The sequence below is a fragment of the Corvus moneduloides genome, chromosome 2, assembly GCF_009650955.1.
Source record: "Corvus moneduloides isolate bCorMon1 chromosome 2, bCorMon1.pri, whole genome shotgun sequence".
Lineage (NCBI taxonomy): Eukaryota > Metazoa > Chordata > Aves > Passeriformes > Corvidae > Corvus > Corvus moneduloides.
Genome location: NC_045477.1, coordinates 34,889,743 through 34,910,482, shown reverse-complemented (window position 1 = coordinate 34,910,482; position 20,740 = coordinate 34,889,743). Strand labels below are relative to the sequence as shown.

The window sequence follows — 20,740 nt, the reverse complement described above, 5'->3', positions numbered from 1 at the left end:
AAAAACACATAAAGAATAATTTGATAATCTACCTTAGGAACAGTATGACAATTTTCATCTCAGTTTCCTCCAGAGACTCTAATGCCAAAGGACAGATTGTTTCTTGTCAGTGTTTCAAACTGATCTCTATTTGCAAACACAGCAAATGATGCCAAATGCAGTTCAGAATGCAAAATCAAACAACTATTTATTATGTGCTGTTTTGAATTGCATATGCAGGACAGAGGCAAGTAATGACAAAAAAAAAAAAATCATGCTTGCACATCACACAAGCCATTTCCATAATATACTTGAAGACTGTATATAAATGCAAAGAAATAAAACTATTCCAATAAAATAATGAGCGCCTTACGAGTTAAATATATTCACAATGCTACACAGTGGGATTTAACAGCACTTGATAGACGATGTAGACCAAAATATAAATGCAGTAGTTAAACATAGAAAAAAAAAAAGAGAGGGAAATGATAAATTATTTATTGAATGAAAGCAGAAAATAGAAAATGAGAAAAACTTTTCTTTGAAAAAACAGGTTAGCTCATAACCAATGATAATAAACCCACTTATTCATTAGAGGCAGGTCCAATCTGATTCTATTTGAGTCCCAACTGAGCACTCAGAACAGCAATTAAGGCAGCCGTCGGTGTGGCTGTTGTTTTCTGAATGTTCCTGTCTATCTCGGTTCTGTCTTGAAGCACACAAGATGAAAAATAACTGGGAAAGTTACTTAACCTGTTTCTAAGATGATCACAACATTGGCTAGAATGGCAAAGGAAAAAAACAGTTTTCAGTGCCATGATACAGACACCTATGGGTGGTACCTGACAGACAAATGCACAGAGCAGTGCATGCCAGAATAATGCCTGGGGGAAAGGGAGAGGCATCACCAATGTATGGCAGCCAGCTAAGGTTAGAGCCCTCTTAGGTTAGACTGGAGAGGAGACAAGATATTCTGTACCTTACAAAGACCTCATCCATAGCTAGTTAACAGGTATTTCTTTAATTAAAAAAAAAAAAAATTAAAACCCCCAACTAATTTAATCAGGAGTGCTCCTTAATGTTCACTAATTGCTGCAGATAGGTGCTGGGCCTAGCCAGGTGCAAGAACAAAACTCCTCACAGATGAAAAAAATAAAACAGATTTGAAAAAAAAGATTACTCTGAAATTATGAATTTCAAGGGAATAACATCAGTAGTTTACTGTTGATCAGTATCTTATTTTAAAACATCATTCTTGCATTTTTTCAAGGTTAGTTGAATTTGTTTATTATTACTACTATAGTGATTGTGAGGTGGTAGTGAGTTGAAATAAATCCCTACTTAGGCAGCTTATCCCTGCTGTTATATATTAATATTAGTGCATATGGGATTATAACAATATGCAAAGAAAAAAAAGGGAAAAAATCCAATTTGAGTAGCTATATTTTTCTGGATTAAATCACAATATGAGAAAATGTCTTAGAATTCCAACTGAGCTGTGCTAAAGCAAAAGACACAGTGAGCTCTGGATATAGGAACGTTTGCATATTTTTCTTCACATGGTTATGTGTGAAAAGAGAAGATTTCTCCATAAAACTGTAAAATAGAGCACTTAGAAAGTCCATTTGAAAAGATTCCTCCAGGGGACTGAGATAACTCTGGCACCTGTTCGAACAGGTAATTCTGCAAATAAATGACACACTTTTGTCATCCCATTGAACCTGGACAACGTGGGCCATTGATTGCCCAAACACAAATAAAACTATCCATTGCCCTTACAGCATGTGGCAGCTACATGAGATGTCCCTTAGAAAAGCAGTCATTTCACCTTTAGCCAAGGCAATAACTAGACCTGCAAGTTTTATCACTTCATCACAACCCCAGTGGACTGCAAATGATTTTGTAAGCTCTCTTGAAAGAGAGCACTTCTTAAGAAATCTAAGGTATGCACTGAAGAAAAGAGTTTCTCTTCTTTGGAGTTATACATATATGTAAAACAATGTAAGAAAAAATGTGTTTATCTGCTATTATGTTTTATGCTTTCTTAATGACAGTTTCTATTCTATGTCGTGAATAATTGCTGCTTCAAGTGAACTTCTTATCTCTTTCAAATTAGATTGCTGGGTACCTACTTGTAAACAAAGCAAAAACGAAACAAGTATACATATCCTAGAACTGCCCACCCTGCAATTAGCTATGCTAAAATACAGATATGAGAACAATCTGAATTCAAGTGTCATCTTGATACGGAGACTTGATTGTTGTTATTGCCAGGATGCTTTTGAAAAAATGATTAAATACGCCTGCATTTATAGACAGGGGTTTTTTTTTTTCTTACACATCCCAGTTCTGTTAACTTCTTTTAGCATATTTTTTTGGGTCTTTTGCAAATATTTCATTGTAGGTTTACAGCCAAGGATGCTTGACTTATCCAAAATAACTCTAAAGCCAGGCACACAGAATGAAAAATTGTTTGTTGGTCTATGTGCTACTTATCTAGTCTGCACTACAATACTTTCAAAACTACTCATTCAAAATTATACTGCTCAGTTTGTGAATGGGACTTCTGGGTCATCTTTATTTTTATTTACAATTTATAGTCCAGAAACTGCATTCCATTTTATCATTACATATACACCTATTTTTTAAAGTTAATTTGCTTCTGTCTTGAATCATTAAACTAATAAACGAGTTAAGCTGTAATGATAACTATGCCTTATGTCATAAAGCTTAAATATTTTCAAATACAAGACATAGTTCTTAAAACTGATAACACTTTAGCAGTAACTTGATTTCTAAAAACTAGAAAAAGAATTTGAACAACATTTTACTGTTACAGAATAGTGAAAATCAACTGATTTAAACACTTCACATTGGCCCTGCTGTTTTGCTCCCTAAAATAATCTACAAGGAGAAACCTCCTATTAAAGTGACTGTTATCTTTAGATTTAAAACCTCACCCACATAACTAATTCTACAGTGTTTAAAATTTGGGTCTCATGGTTGAAATATGTTCCAAGTCTGAACTAGCACAAAAACCAGTCCTGAACCTCCCCTTTTAAAATTAAATTATGTGATAACTTTGGCAAGTCTTTTCCCACTTTTGATACTGACCCTTGAAACCCAAATTCTATCAATACAGTGAAGCATTATCACAAGCTATTTCCACATTTTAGCTCATTCTCTCAGATCAACATGATTAATTGTTCAGTTACTTTTCTGTACCTCTTCCAGCCATTTAGAGTACTTATTTCTATAGCATAACTACATGCAGTTAACATCTCTTGATTTCTGCTTGATTGTGGTTTAATGAGAAAAATTCAAGACATCAATCTTTGCCTTAAGTTATTTTAGTTCCAAGGTTCAAGTGATCACATTTACTCTCATAACAATAACCCTTTCATGTGACAAACTCAAAGCAGTTTAACAACTTTGAGGCAAAAGGTAAGACCAGAGATGGCTTGAAAGGAGTTCAGTTGTTTTCAGGCAATATTAGTGGCAGCATTCCCTGTACACTAAATGTCTCACTACTTGAAGGGAAGAGTAACATTAGCAATCAAGCCAAGACAACCAGATTGAGATAGAATTTGTAGATAAAAAGTGCAATATATACTGGAAAGATTTTATTTTCTAGTCTAATCAAAACAATAAAGTAAAGAAATATGCTTAAGATTTGGCAAAATGGCAAAATGAGAACATTAAGAGCAATTAATAGGCATCAGCCCATTTTACTTACAAGAAGTTTTAGCCAGGACTGGTTGGGGAAAAAAAAAAAAAAGAAAGAGTTCAACTTCCCAAATTTGAAGTTTTTCAAAATATTTTGCTTTAGTTCTGAATTAAAATAAGGGTTTTAAATATATCATGAAAATATGACTCAAATAAAAATTCTGGTACACACCAGTCAACTTGAAAGAACTATTTAAGACACCTATGGCTGCCATGCATCCCTTTATTCCTAGATGTCTTTTACTCTCCAGATAAAATTTTAACAGCGAGAATTCATGTCTGGCTTTTAGGAGCCTAATATTTACCAGGACATATACCAGCAAGTCATAGAATCCTAAAGTGGCTTGAGTAGGAAAGGACCTGAAAGGTCATCTCATTCCAACCCCTCTGCCATGGCCTGGTAACCTTCCACTAGACCAGGTTGCTCAGAGCCCCATCCAGCCTGGCCTTGAACACTGAAGCTCTTAAGTTGTGTGCGGGTGTTAATGAGATAGTGCCTTTCCACAGGGTCTGGCCCATCTCAGCACAAACTCCAAGGCTGGAGAAGAAGCAAGAACTGAAAAGGTAGGGCAGGAGCAGCAGGGCTGCACTCAACAGCAGGTGCTGGTTAGGGAGACAAGAAAGCACACCCAGCAACTACCCAGGGTTCTCTCTCTCAGTGAGAACAAACCCACCTCCTTCCTCCAACTCTGCTGCTTGCTCATACCCTTTCCCCTTTCCCTTTCCCCAGGGCTCAAGATCACTTCTCCAGCTCCTGAGAGCCCCCAGGCCTTGGCTGCAGTGCTGTAGGTCACAAAGTACCAAGAAAATGCAAGCCCCATTCATTTAGAGGCAATTTGCATGCCAGCTCCTCTGGAGCAGGGATTGCCGTATTCAGCTATGGGGAGATGAGTGGGAAAGTAGGGTGATCTGGGAAGGATGGGGAGAGGAGCTCCAGCTTTGGAAAAGATGGGGAGCTCTGGAGACACTGTGGGCAAGCTCACCCACATGGCCACAACCAGACACCCTCATGCAGTGCAGAGCACACACACAGAAGCACCAAGCTGTCACATCAGTGCTGCTTAGCTCTTCCCACCAAGGACTGCCCTAGTCACCACAGAACCATGGAATGGTTTGGGTTTTAAGGGAACTTAAAGATCACCTAGTTCCAACCTCCCTGACCTGGGCAGGGACACCTTCCTTCCCCTTGCCTTTGTGTGCCCCTTCACACCTTGGAAACTCTGCTTCCCTAAACAGACACTGGGAGATCCAAGTTCACGTTCTCTCTCTGCACAATTCCGGCCCAAAGCTTTGACATTCAAAGGAGCTGCACTGCCAGGTTGTGCAAATGTGTGTGCACACACAACAATCCATGTTGTAACCCTCTTCTCTAATGTCACCTCCCCCTCCCCCCCCAGTTTTCTTCCTCATCCTAAGAAAACAAATAGGCTCATACAAAATTTCTGTTTCTTAGAAATAGCCCTTAAAAAATTCTTGACTTGTACTCATGTAAAGAAGTAAAGCATGACAGAAAAATTTGTTAAGGAGCCATAGTCTTCTGATTCCTACTATCCAGATCTTTACTGCAAGAAAATCTTTTTGCACACATATGGTATTAGAAAATGCTGCTGAATGTTACTACCTCCAAAAGCACGTTCAGAAAACAATGTCTTATTCAAATCATGCACATGGAGAAAAACAGCTAATTCTTCTTCTAAGGAAAAAAAAAATGAAACTGCTTAATAATTTGATTATTCAACCCTTACATAAAAAAAGGTCAAAACCAAAGCAAGGCATGCAGTTAAATGCTATTTTGAATTTACTTTTTGATAGATTTATATTCTATCTGTGTTCTCTTGGTACCGAGGTACTATACTGAAGATGTCAGCGTTGATCAGCTTCCAATCATCAATGGCACTTATTGAAATAGCATCCTGCTAGGAATGGGATTTTCTGCATTTGCTAAAGTTTGATTTGAAGGACAAAAAAAATTAAAAAATGTAAATGAGCCCTGACTGTGGAATAAACATCCAAGAAAGAAATTTTATTTTTTATGTAAGTCAATAAGTAAACATTTTACAAGATGTTTATTGCATACTTATTGTCTTCTGGCAAAAATAAAATTCCCATGTAAATATGCTAATAGCATGCTCAAGTAATATCAAGAAAGCTTTTCCCTAAAAACTGTTAGATATACCTTGAAAGCTTAAATAGCATGGACCTAAGTTGTCTTGGTTATTTTGAAAGTCCTATAGGGATGAACAAGTAGCATTATAATAAATCTATACAGAAATATTTAAAATACATTAAAATAAAGAGGAAAAGAGGCAAATTTTTTAAGCATTCTTTTTGTTGGTGTTACAAGACTCTAGAGAGAAGAAAATATTTTCTCAGGGAATACTCTGGCACTGCTCTATGAAATTTTTCAAGGTTACTGAAATAATCTATGATCATATATGCTTTAAGGAACACACACTAAATCTGTTTTTAAAGCTGCTGGGTGAGCCCCACTGTGTCAGGAGTGGAACGTGTCCACTCATCCTGCCTCTGTCATCTTGGAGGAAGCCTGAGAGCAAATATTCCTCTGGAGGGAGCCCCTCAGGACTAAGGAAGATCCAGGCTGCAACTTTTTTTCCTCCCATAGCTATATGCAAACAGCAGGAGAATTTATCTGATGCTCTCTTTATGGAAATGTGATTGATGACAGAGAAAGTTTGACAGTCCCATGTACAGCTCTCTGCATTTCCGTTTCCCCCTTATGTATATGATGTGAAATAGATAAATCACTGCTATTTAAGTAACTTCCCAATGACTTGCATATTTAAGTTTCAAAATGTCCACACAGCACCTTTTTAAACATTGGGAATATTTTGCAGAAAAAGCAAATCTCTCCCCATCCTCCCCTCAACCACAAACATAATATATTTTTGCTAATAATTTTCTCTAGGTGAAGGGCTTTTCCAGTTACAAAAGAATTCAGGCAATGATAGTTGCTTAATGGATTGGTGGCTGTATTACATAGCATAAGATGTATTAAAGACATAATAGAGCAGCCCCTTTAGAAAGTCTTTGACTACATCAAAGACAACAAGGAAAAGAGGAAGCCATCATTACCAGACTAATGAGGTAACTTCATAACATTACATTGAAGTTTTTCCCCCAATCTAAATCTGAGTTTATAACAGAGAGATTAGTCCCATTTTGAAAATGGTTTGTCTGGTAATGTAGACAAAATTGGATTGCAGGTCAACCAACTAAATGTTTTCTATGCTTAGAAGAAAAGACAATTGCCTTGATACCCCCTAAATATCATCACTGCAAATTCTAAAACTATTCAAGTTTTTTTCAGGGAGAAAGAAGGCAGAAGACTCTTAACCTACAGGGGCTTCCAGAAAACAGCTGGTTAAATACAGTTCAATTTTATGACAGAAAAATACTGAAAGACAGTACTGACCATTTTTACATACCTATATCTTTTTAAAATAAAAGGGATCCATGCTGCAGCACAGTTTCAACAAGTACCATGAAACAAAATTCCCAAACATTATAAATGCTTAATATGTTATTCCATACTCATTAGTACCACACTAGAAAAAAAAAAAAAATACAAGCAGCAAACAATCAGGGGTTGTTTAAGAGCCTAATATGGTACTAGGAAAAATAATGCAGCACAGCAACAAGTTCACTGGAGTGCTCCCTTAACACAGACATACCAGATGTACAGCTGTTTATCTTGGAGAGAAAAACAATCAAAAGAGGACATAAAGACTTTTGAAAAGATCTTCTCCCCGGTATTTAATAATATGCAAAATATTGAAGGATTCTTGCATGAAATCAGGAATAGCAATAGGTCGTTTTTCATGGTATTTTTAAAAAGCTAAGCAGACACACAACAGGATGCCAGCAGGCAGCTTGCATGAGACATAAGGCTTTATATTCCCACTAGTAACGTACCTTCTCTGCTTTTGCTTTCCTGGCGTTATGCACAAACCTGCGTCCCAGCTTCTTGGCATACCAGATAGAAGCAAACATTGTAGTGATGAAGATTTCAGTCTGAATATGCAGCACACACACAGGGAAAAAAAAAAAACCAACAACTTCCCCCACAACTGAGATACAGATCTAATGCTGGTTAAGGTCTTAACTGTGCTGTTGCTTTGTCAAGTCCTCTCATGCTGCCTTCTGAAAAAAAAAACAAACCACCCAGTGTGGCCAGTCTGCAGGTGTATTTACATACTGCCAGCAGGAAGTCCAGGGTGAGGCATCTTTGCATCCAGCTCACATCCAGTCTGCTAAGTGCCTGTCTGCAGTTCTTTAGCACTGTCACCACAAACTACATATGTGTCAGTATGAAAGGAAGCTGCAGTAAACTACTGTAGCAGACAGCTCACCTCCTCTTCTCCTGTTCTGAAATTTAACTCCTTGGTTCTCTTCGATTTGCCAGCATGCAACAGAAGCAGCAGCAGTTCAAAAATGAGATACACAGCACTGCAGGAAAGCAAAGGGGTACAAAAGTGCCAAAAATAGAAATGTGTATTAACTGTTAAGGTGAAGGAACAGGTGTTTCATGTGTTTCAGGGCAATTAAGATATGAAAGGAAAATTGATTTTACTTTGTTCTTGCGGTCTGGGGTCTATTCAGAGATATTTTTGGTACCTAGTTTCAGTTCACAACAGACAGGCATCAGAGCTGCTCAGTTCACTTGCTGATGTCACACATGCTCTGCTGAAGGATTTAAGACTCAACCAAGGGCTTCTGTTTTTCTTTGATAATGCCTTCACGAAACAGAAACCTGATAGATTTTTTTCCAAATTCCAAACTTCTGCCCTACCTAAGTATGCTTTTCTCTCTCCCTTTAATTGCAAGCTATTCTCTGTTGGGAGTTGGGAAGAGCCTTTGAACACCTATTCTTGCAGTGAAACAGCAATGCACTATTTTCCTTTTGTCACACACTTCAGCTTTAACCCCTGCACCTCTCTTCAGTTATAATGGCTAAACAATAAGCAGAAACATACTCTTTTGGCTCCAGACATATGACAAACCAGATGTTCCTCCCAGTCAGATGCAGTATCAAGGCTGTAAATTATGGGGTTTACAGCTATGTGTTGTATTTGATAGCACTTGTAAGACAAGTCCTGCCCAATGTCCTCCCACCTACAAGTGTGGAGATACCAACATGCAGGAGAGCCACTGCTGTCCTGTGTGCAGCATTGGATTTGGGATGCACACATGTGGGAGTAATTTCTGCTCTCCTATTCTGTGGTAAAGAGCAAACCAAAATTAATTGATGCATGGCAAAGGAAATACAGGCAGAGCAACTTAGTATAGGGCTCTTGGGGACAGGGAAACACCTTTTCTGCCCCAGGATTTTCAGAGAATGGCTGAAACTATTTTCTCCAGGGTACGCGAAATCAAAATGTAAAATATTCCACTCCCACTTATAACTTAGATACAACAACCAAGTTACTGTAGCTGGATGGCATTGCCCAAGCTTTGAGCCTGAAGGCAAAAACTGCTCAATTCTGTTAAGATTATTGGGAGTTCAAAGAATTCTTCAACACTTTTTAAAATGGTAAGTTGGTTAACTAAATTGAAATTCTTAGATAGTGAGGGCTTTTTTCAAGGTAACTCCAAGGTATATGGTTGATTTTTCCCTGACATCTAAAACCTTCTGATAAAATATTTTGTAACTGGTAATATTTCTGGGAAGAAAATAGTTACTAACTACTTCCAGTTCAAATATTTAGTTAATCCTGGCAGCCAGAAAGTTTTAAGACCAGAACATGGAGTAAATTCATGTCTCATCTAGAATACGATTGCTATAGAAGAGCTGTCTTTCCATAACACCACTTTAGCTCTCTGAACTCTAGGCTGATAGTAAGATAGACTCTCCAAGGTGAGAAAACCTTTATTATGCCATGTAGCAGCCTCTCACTATTCACCCGATTTGTGGAAAGACATTGTCCTAAAATAGAGGGGAGGGTAGATAAGAGAAGGAAGAAAGATGGCCTGAAAAATTTAGGAAGAAATCAGAGACCTTGTTTCTAGCTGGGATACCATTGTAAGGAAACATGGATAGAAAAAAAAAAAGGTGCAGAAAAGGAGAAGCAACATCATTACACAGCTTAACCAACACTATAAATGTTAAAGGAACAAGAAAAAAAAACTTCCATAGTATATGCATAAACAGTAGAACACTTCTCCCACTCTGCTCCCATGCTTTTATGAAGAGAATAAGTATAATTTGAAATCATTGCACTACAACAAAAAAAGGGTACATTCTCCCAAACAACTATTTATATAGTCTTATGTATATTCAGAAGCTGAGAAAATTGAAGGAAATATTCATTAAACAATAAAATCCAATTTTTATGACTTTTATCATCAACATTAGCAGCTTTACTGAACTACTTATTCAGGAAAAGTAGGGGGTAATAAAAAGCCACAATTCATCCCACTTGAAGAAAAAAAATAGAATACATTGTTCATTTAAGAAATAATGACAAAGCAATAGGGAGGTAATTTTCTCCACCCACTGAAAATGTTAGATCAGGAAGAATAAATCTTGCCAAAAACCAATCCTGATTCTAGTCAGAAATACAGTTTAACTGTTCGCATGCATTTGCAGATCTATGCAAACCCCCAAGTATCGCAATGGTCAGACTGCAAGCCATTTCCTTACAGCTCCATCATGCAGCACTCTGCCATACATTGCCAATAGCAGCTTTATTAGGGCTCTACTGGTACCCAGGGAGTTTATGATTATGAATATTTTACTGTAACCATAACGAAGGCTGCATTTTACAGAAGTGCTGCAAGCCGAGCTGCTTTAGAAGAATTGCAACTCCCAGCTGCTGTCTCCTCACAGGAGTAATATGTACTTTAGCTTGCTCACTGAAGTGCTACATTACAAGGACAGAGAGATGCATGTCACTGAGCAACAATATTATCACAGACAGGAGATAATCAGTTAAGAGCAGATTTTACAGATTTTTTTCTTTCTGCAAATGAGTGGGTGGTTTTTGGTAAACCAAACCACATCCAAACTATACATTAAATGTCATTCTTCTGCCTCTATGAGAAGAATTGGTCTTACCACAAGTGGGCACATGGGTATAAGCACAGAGCAATTATGCTGTTGAATTGTATTGTTTTTATGACATGGCTCCCCAACATCACAAGCAACGGCAATTAATGCTCGGTACTGAAACAGATGGATGTCTCAAACACCTTGCCAACTGTTTGCATGCAATGAGTATCACCAGTATTTCTGACAGTTTGCCTCCTTTTTCAATTTTAACGTTGCTGCTTCACTTAAGCAGCACTCGGGAAGAAGTCTGGCTTCGCTTTAGACAGAGCATTAATTTTCCCTTGTTAAGGGGTAACTTCTCACAGCACACACGTGGGGTGTCAACCTCCCGCTCACACACCTGTGGTGAAGATAGATGTGAGCTGTAGGTTCTGGTTCTCTCCAACCTCTGTCTGAGTATATACACACAGTAGTCATAAAACGTGATGACAGGGCCATTTAAAATACAAATACAGCTCAGTCATAAATAATGCCCTCCTTGTAAGAATGAGAAGACAGATGGAAAGATTAGTATTCAGGGTTTGCAGAACTGTTTCCAGTGAAATGGACAGGAGAGGGAACAAGTTAAAGATGAAATACTTAAGATCTAAAACAATCACTTTACTCCAAGGTTTATTTGTTAACATTCCACAGCTGTGGGTACAGGAACAGAGCTGCTGCTGAGAATCTAAGGTAGCTGGCTTTATTTTTATTAGCACAAGGCAAGAACAGATATTGATTTGGCTGACTGTACAAGCAACCATTTCCCATCCCCAGCACAACTAATTATCTTACATAGCTACATGATGCCAAGACATACTATTTAATGACCAGAATACTAGGAAAGACAGGAATCTAAATGTCTGCTATTCAGTCCAGAAGATATAAATTTTAGGCACTCAGACCTCACAATTCTTTAAGCAGATGGAAGACCCAAGGTTTTGTAAGGACCTGATTTTTTATTCTTCCCTCTAAACAATGGCAAATGGACTAACGTTCCTTCTCCGAATGCAACAAACAGTATTTTTATAGAAAACCCATGGGCACTCTTCCAAAAGTAAGAGTCAGCACCACCAAAACATGCTCAGACTTCTCTTTTGGCCATTGCAGAACACAGTCTGTTACAGATACAATACAGGTGAAGGATTATCATAGAATAGAATCACAGAATCACTGAGATTGGAAAGATTGTCGATGTGTAGCCACGTCTATAAGCACCACATCTACGCATGCTGTAAATGCCTAAGGAATGGTGACTCAACCACTTCCCTGGACAGCCTGTTCCAATGCTTGACAAGGTTTTCCACGAGGATTTTTTCCTAGTATTCAACAAAATCGCCCCTGATGAAACTTGAGACCATCTTCTCTTGTCCTGTTGCTTGTTACCTGTGAGAACAGCCCAACCCCCACCTCACTGCAGCCTCCTTTCAGGTAGTTATAGAGAGGAATAAGGTCCCCCTGAGCCTCCTTTGTTCCAGGATAAGCACCCTCACCTCCCTCAGCCACTACTCATCAGATTTGTGCTCCAGACCCTTCCCCAGCTGCACTGCCCTTCTCTGGACATGCTCCAGCCGCTCAATGTCCTACTGGTAGTGAGGGGCCAGAAAGTGAACACAGGATTCAAGGTGCAGTCCCACCACTACAGAGTATGTAAATTTCTAATTATGGTAATTTCTACCAGTTATGATATTTTGTAACGGTTTTTTTTCTACAATAAAAATTTTAAAATTCTACCTTTTGATCCTGAGTTTTAAAGATGAAATCTGAGTTGCTTAAAAGCTAAATGATTCCTTGGAACATCTAAGTCAATGGCAAGAATGCAATAGTGCAATGATTCTGAGAACAGTCACTTATCCTGACAAAGAAATGTTGCACAGAAGGGAACAGGGAGGAAAAAAAGAAGCAGAAGATGAAGGAAGAGATGGGATAAAAATGGAAAAAAAAATAAGTGAAAATGAAGTGCTGCATATTAAGGATGACAGAGGTTCATACTCTTCTCTTCCAATTTAAATTTTTCTACTCCCTTAATATTTCTTGTGCCAAATCATTTATCTTTAGAAATTATGCTTTCAGAAACCCAGATGTGACATTACGAGTTTGCCCCAGGTCTAATTTCCCCTTAAAACAGAAGATACTGCATGCAGACATCTCCTCTGTCACCTTTCCTGATGCATGGCAGAGCTGTCTCCTAGCAGAGGGCATGAAGAATTTCATACACAATGTCACAATACTTCAAAGCAGTAAAGAAATAAAATGCAGGCATTTTTTTCTCTGGACCTCCTTTTAAGTGCGAGGCCCCAAATATTCTGTGCCTGCACTCTGCCATGCAATTATCACTGCTATTATTCTGCTCATCTATTATTTGATGGGGTAGATGGCACTCAACCTGCCACCTGTGGTGCAACAGGTCAAGAGAAGAGAGGATGAGGAGGTGTTCTACAAAATTGCTTGAAATAGAGCATTAACTGTGGAAGGACGGGAAATGGAAATGGAATAAGTGCTCTGCTAGACACAGCGACTCAGCACATCCCTGCACATGGGAATGTATTCTAGCACTTTACAGCATGGTGGCATAACAGACTATGCTTTAAATTTACACAGTTTTTTTCCTTTTTTATTTGCAAAGTCTTGGAATGGAGAAAAACCTAATTGCAGTACTTAATTTTGATTTTAAAAATTGATTTTCAGCTCTAGTTTCTGCTGGTGCATAGGAAACTCCAGTGAGTCACAGAAGTAATATAACAACCATTAGCAGCCTTAAAAAAATAAATAAAAATTTGAAAAAATGCCAGTTTATTCCCTATTTGTCCCTGGTTCAGCACAAATTGCTTTCTGCCTCACCTTTCTAATAGAAATTTTTAAATTTCTTCCTGCTGTGTTAAGAAATCACAATCAAAATGGCGTATAAAATCCTCTGATGTGCCATTATGCTGCTCAGACTCGTATCAAATCAAAGCACTGTGTATGTAGCACAGTTATACATTTGCATGGCAAGCACTCCCACGGGAAATAACATAAACTACAAAATTTATCCTTGGGGAGAGAAAAAAAGGAGGAACCACAGACTGCAAGCAGTGCTTATGTGTGTCACCAGTACATCTTGCAAAGCACTTGCCAAATATAATCCTGAACAAAACTGAATTCAGTGTGGAAACACTTACATTACAGCTCTGTGTGTGTGCCTCCCATCCCATAGCATTTAAGTACATTTGTTTTCTCGTTACTTATACATAACCCGAGTGATGGTGGACTCATCTCTGTTTCGGGTGGGGATGAACAAAGGCACAAAGTGACTTGGTAACCAACATACAGGAAATCGGACAATCTGCACACTGACTGAAGCCCCAGATCTCTGACCCGGGGTGTGGCCACATGGTTTGCCATGGCCAAAGCCAGGCAGATGTGGCACACCCTCTCTCAGTCCTATGCCAGTCACAGCTCTCCTGTCTAGATCCAGTGAGAAGCAGGAAGGCTGCAAATGTCCATACACCCACCCACAAGGGCCACTGACATACATACTTTCCATATGATCTTTTTATTAGGAAAAGCAAGCCAAGCAGCCTATAAGGAGTTGTTCACCTCCCTGCTAATCAAAAATAAGCCCAAAAAACAGTTGCAGGCACAAGCATGGGAATATATATCCTCCCATCTTAAACATTATTTTATTCCTGGCTGATGACAAGCTGTCTTTTCTTTCAAAGACCTCCTTAAATCTCACTTTCACTTTATCAGCCCCAAGAGCAAAATTAAAAAGTCAGTTTAAGCAGAAACACTGCAAGTTATAGGCACTGAACCAGTGAATCACATGGACTGCTTTGACCCAGCATTATTTAAAGGTTCAAGGTGGATGTACCTAACTCTTGCCATTGTCCAAGCTCTCCAGAAAATCCTCATGCAAAAGAAGCCAGGTTGCACTGAATTATGGAACATTAAGGAATCACAAGTGATAAGATCTATCAGGATAGCTATAAACTAATCTCATGCCAGCATCTCCTTGCAAGCAGACACACGTGTACCTGTGTGGGTTGAGCCCACTCAGTAGCACATTCCTGAGCAGCAGCAGAGTCTGTGCAGCCCATGCACACCATTCTCTGTCATCTCACAGGCTGGGCTGCCTTCGGTCCCTCTCCCAAGCCTCTGGCAAAGCAGCAGCTCCCCACTCCCACCTGGCACTGTCTCCAGCCATGTTCTGCTGTTGGCTGGATCGTGCTCCAGCTGAGCAGCCCCTCCTCTCCAGAGACTCCTGAGTGACTTTTTATGCTTCTTAGAGAAGAACCCACATGTGGAGAACAAATGCAACAGACAATGGCTTCTGCCAGTTTTCATTTCAGTTCTTGCTCTTTATCCCTGTCCTCAGCTTTTCTAGGCTGTGATCCTCACAGCTCCTGGGAAAAGGTACTACAGTTCAACAGTTCAATATCACTTGGGAAGTTAAAGCACTTCAGAGGCAAGTTGCTAAGAACAATGCTGAACACTTTAAATGCTGGACACAGGTTTAACAAAGCAATGTTTTCCTGCTAAAATGCAAACTACAAAAAATACGAAGGAAAAGGATGTACTTCATTCCTTCCAATATAAGATGCTCTACTACTAAGTATGAGGGGTAGATAACAAGTCTTTATCCAGGACCACCTACAATTCTTAGGGCCAGAGACAAAGAAGAGGTCATCTTGCATGTGGAACCGACTCACCACATTTCTGTTGCCCAAGCAAAGCAAAGAGAGGAAATTCCAAACCACAGCAGACCAGGCACCAGGTTTTGTCCCTTAATTCTGCTAAAATTCTTCTGCATGAGCTTATTTACTCTTTGCAAGTCAGCTGCTCACTCTTAAAATGAAAAGAATCATGCTCTACCACACTGGGACAGTCTAAAGATAAAAGGTATTAACAAATGTGAGTTATTGTGAGAGAAGGCATTGTAGAAAGAACAACATCTACCCCCTCACTGGTTGATACAAAATCATACAGAATTCTGCTGAAAGGTCTGTGAGAGTCCACATCAAACCTGACTGCACAAATGCTTCATTGTAATGGGACACATGAAAATGTCCCTTTCAGCAATAAATTATAAAGGATGGTGTTATATCAATTTTGACCAAAAGACAAAGGAACTGTAAGGAAATACGAGGTTAAGGACAAGAAATTATTCTTCTAAAACCTATGACATCTTCAAAAGCAGAAAAAAAAATATATAGCAAATACTACAACCTAAAATAAAGAATTACCTGTCCAACCTATTTCAGTTAATTAATTAATTATATGTTGAAAAAGTATAAGAGAAAATTAGTCACATGAGATTTTCTTAATTAATTCCATTTGAGTGCAAAGCCCAGTTGATAGGAGAAGGATGAGAAACACAGTGGTGGAGGGAAATATTTCATCGCAGTGGATTTTGAAAACCAGGGGAAGAATTGAGGCTGCATACTGCTAGTGAGATATACTTCAACAAGAGACAGACTAGATCTGATAAAAAAAAAAATCCAAAAAAATTGTGATAGTTTTTTAGGACAAGAAGAAAAAATAGCATCTTTCCAAACACTTTGAAGTTTTTAAAATTAATCTGAGTGTTTCAAGAAAACAGAAACTTTTTGAGATCTCTAACCAGTAGAAAATTGAGAAAGTGTTCCTTGAAATTGTCAAAATATTTATCTTTCATTTTCATCAAAAAATCAGAACATTTCAGCCTTCTCCAGGGCTGTCAATACTGCTGTCTAAATTACATTTACATTTAACTTTCCTTTGGGATCCCAGTCAACAGATATTTTTAAAATTTCTGTTCTGCACAACTCACTGAAAATACTTTAATTTGATTCATACATCTAGCAGCCTCAAAGATCTGCCAAATCAAAGATCAAAGATTCTTCCACACCTTTCTGCAAACTGAATTTTTCCAAGCCAGGTACATTGGTTGTCTTCTCATGTGTCAGAAGACACCACAAAGATGCTAGAATGAACTCATGTGAACTTAGAGAGAAGATCATAAGGACAGAAAGTACCACAAAAACAAGCAAGTCCCAGCTTCTTATTGTTCAAGCATCCTGGAAAGCACCATATTTCATGCCTAGACCTCCCAGAAGTAAAACCAAAGCTGTATGAAGGACTGCTTCTTCACCACTCCCCACAGCTAAATGCAGAAAAGTTTTAATATACACAGACTTGCACAACACAACTCTGCCCTGCCCACAGTGGTGCGCCAGAACAAGTATCTCCAAGGGCTCCAGTTATTTTTCTGTGTCTCTGGGTTCTACAGTGAACTGAACCAAAAGCTCTAAAATGCTTTCTGCTTCCAGACAAGAGAGTTAAATAATGAGCAGTGTGCCAAAATCCCATTCCCAGCATTGGAGAGGAGCTCTGATCCTAAGAGAAACAATCTGTTCTCTCCACTTTCTTCCTCTTTGCCATTCAAAGTCTTAAAAGGTTCAGTGAAGGTAAAAGTCATAAAAGGGCACAGACTTCTGAGCAGTGCCTTATCCTAGAGGGCTCAGGCTCCCAGATACTGCTGGTTGTCACAACCCACCAGTCTTGTCCTTAGAGACAGCAATGGGTCTGCAGGATTGTGAGCACCAGCTCTGATCCAGAGCACATCCTTATTACACCAAGCCCCACGTGCAGTGCATGATGAGGGCATGATAAGTGCTCCCAGTTGCCTGCCTGCCTGGCACTAGCCTGCCTAACCCTCCCACACTCATTCTACTCAGTTAAGCACATATGACTGCCAAAGCTATTATTTTGTTAAAATGCCCTCTGACATGTCGACTTCCTACTTTCAAGCCTACCCTTTCAAGTACAAAATAGGCATACTTCTGCAGTCCCTAAAAAATAAAGGATTAAGTGCTACGCACTTACTGAGAAGGTACTCTGCCTGCAGTAATGCTGTAGGAAGACAACAAAAAGATGGTAGATTGCAAACGCGTTACACCAATGTCTGGGTAATTTGATGTGGTTTGAAGATGAGATAAGCAGTCAGCACAATCTTTCAGTCTCAGATGGTCTTAGTCTGAAGAAGGCTAAAGGAATACACCTTTTGATTATCTCATCTATTATGAACAGTAAATCCCCATTAAAGCTCAGGACAGAGCATGACAACACAAATGTGCTACACGAATGCATTACCTCAGGGTACTTCAAGGCAACATCTCCACAGCGATACACAGCTATTCCTGCCTATTGGATTTTCATCAGGCCAAGTGTATGGAAGAGCATGCTAATCCTCTCATTGTATGCTCAATGCACATCCCAAGCAATATATCACGGATAAATGTTAATGGATACGTTACATGTTAAATCTCACACTTCTTTGCCAGTGCAAAGAGATACAGAGTAGCAGACAGTCCTTTAGAAGTCACCATTTCAGCTGTTTCTAGGACAGGGCACACAGCCTAGGATTCAGCCTCCGCAGCTGTACATTTAGGAATGTGCAATGTGCTTTGCTGAGAGAGAGCTGCATTTTTAGTTACACAAGCACTGAACATGGCACAGTGGCAAAGCAAGCTACATTACAAATGCAAATTCAGAGACTGGAAAAGAAAAAAAGAAAGAAATCAATTTCAAGCAATGCTTGAAACATATGTAAACAAAGTCACTTATGTGAAACTGGTCCAAAATTACAAGAAGGTGTTCACCCTTTGGAAGCTCAAGATAAAAATACTGTTTACAAACTACTTACAGGTTTCTGGCCTTCAGAACTCAAGATAATTTCCCCCAGTGATTTTCTATGCAAAGTGTGAGGGAGGCAGTTAAAGCTGATATAATATAATCCGAGCTACATTTAAACATCTGGTCCATCTGCTTCATATGCATTGATAGGCTCTAGTCTAGAGCAATCAATAGAGTGCTAAAATGTTATTGAATATAATTTTTAATAGCTGTTTTACCTATGTGTCCTTCTCGGGCAGGCTTTAAAATCAGGATTGTAAGTAAAATATGACTCTAAACCACTGCTATATTATATAACATTGTTTTAAATTAAGTACATGCCTAATGTGGATTTGGCTTCTGTAAAATTTGTAATTGATTGATACCGTGCCCCACAATTTTCCCAGTAATAACTTAAAGAAATAGACAGATGTGTACATAGGATAGATAAAGTTAAACTTAGGATGGTCTGTAGGATGTTTCTCTTCAAACACACCAACCCCTGTAATTCCTGAATTAAATTATCTTCTTCCACAGATTTAAATGGGAGTTTTGCCAAATGAAAAACATTTTCTCTTTCAGTTGGCTATGGTGGAGCATGTGTTCTTCTGCTTAAGAGTATTTCAGAGTTTTTGAAACAATACATAAAAAATTTGAATATTCACTTAAAACAGGGGGCCTGAATGGGTTTCCATGTTCCAGACAGTGTTGGATACAAAACCTAAAGGCTTAGGCATTTAAAACGTATCTAGCTATTGTCATCACCAGACAATAACCTACAAACAATTCCACAGTTGGAAAGAAAGGTCAAACTATAGACTGCGAAAGTCGTGCACATTTGATACCTCCAACCTTATTTCTTTAAAAAGCATGAAGACTAATATATTTCAGAGAGCTACAAAAAGTAATACCTTTCAGCTAATTAGGCTTCTCCATACATGTGAAAGTACTTTAGCAGTGTCACTGGAAGTAAATATCATTGACACAGGTCAATGGAAGTAAATATTGACAACCATAAAAGCCCTGAGTTAATTTATGAATAAATACTGATTCTGGAACTTAACTCTGATGTAATTTATCTGACACAAAGGGGAGAAGCTAAGCAAGAACAAGCAATTTATCCTTTGATGAGTTGTGAGTACAGACCATGGTATTAAATAGTCTGAATGACACCATTTTTCTTATGAGCACTCACATGTTTTTTATAATTAAATAATTTTCCACTTCCTTATTTTGATATACATTACTATTTTTTTTTTAAATCCAAACTTTAATCCTCACATGTGACAGAACATTTCCGGAGAGACAACAGAGATTCTAGATCACATTTTTAATGTGAACTGAAGCATTATACCTATAAGATTTAAAAAGCAAAAATACAGTTTTGTGCTCAACTCTAATTAGAGTGGAACTGAGCAGAGCTGTTCAGCTGGCTTGCTTAACAGCTGCTCCAAATCTCTTAGGGAGGAGCATATTTTTACAAAACATTTTATGAGGCCGAACACTGAGAGCTATAGGAGTTTATTATTGAGGCAGACAGGTTGACTAATAAATATCAACTTTGCTTTGGGAATCAGAAATGTAAGTGGTTTGCCTATCCAAGAAGCCTCGGCAATTTATGGATGTATGATTATTTAGGTGTGTGTGATTTAGTGATTGAAATTCCGTATAAAATCAATAGCCTCATGCATAGCTAGGCCAGAACTTTTATCAACTTCTCAAATGCTTGTATTTGGCAACATTCAGAAGTGAATATACCCATTCTCAGACAAAAAAGATTTGAAGAAAATGAGGGTAAAAGAGCTAGGCCAGCATGTAACAACAATCTGTCTCCAAGACACATTTACAGACAGTCTGGCAAGATAACTAGGGCAATAGGAGCGGAAAGAGAGAGGCCGAAGCCTGGGGTGTGTTAGATGTGCAGTTGTGAGTCACTTTATTTTCTAAGTTACTGCACAAGATGGATGTCATGACCTCTCACACAGTATTGCTGAATAAAGTGTTAGCAGTACAAGGTGTCGGTCTGGACAATAACTTGAATCATTTTATAAAAGCTCAGAAATATTTGAATTTTCCAAGAGGCACACCTTCTGGAGACTACTGGTTCTGTATTCTAGACACAACAGTAATGCTTTGTAGACTTCGAAAACGATGCATAAGCTGGATTTTCCAATTTTAATGTATTTTTTTAAGGAAATCTATATCTGGCATTCCCTCAAAAAAGGCTTAATGCTGAAAACCAAAAGCATTTTCTGTATATCACAATGTGAAAAAAAATTAGAATCATAGAATGGCTTGGGTTGGAAGGGACCTTAAAGATCATCTTGTTCCAATCCCTTGCTATGAATGGCC

At 38.5% G+C, this 20,740-nt stretch overlaps 1 protein-coding gene across 22 annotated transcripts in view; it reads right to left on the bottom strand.

The window, feature by feature from the left end:
* Positions 1-20,740, bottom strand: part of DLG2 (discs large MAGUK scaffold protein 2) — a 1,001,432-nt gene that overhangs the window by 484,212 nt on the left and 496,480 nt on the right. Inside the window, exon 1 of one of the 22 annotated variants that reach the window (XM_032099089.1) lies at positions 7,639-8,012. The exons of the other annotated variants lie outside the window; for them this stretch is intronic. Within the exon in view, the coding sequence (XP_031954980.1) occupies positions 7,639-7,716 (78 nt within the window). The 5' untranslated portion in view covers positions 7,717-8,012. Of the gene's footprint in view, positions 1-7,638; positions 8,013-20,740 lie in introns of those variants that run through there. 22 annotated transcript variants of the gene reach the window in all.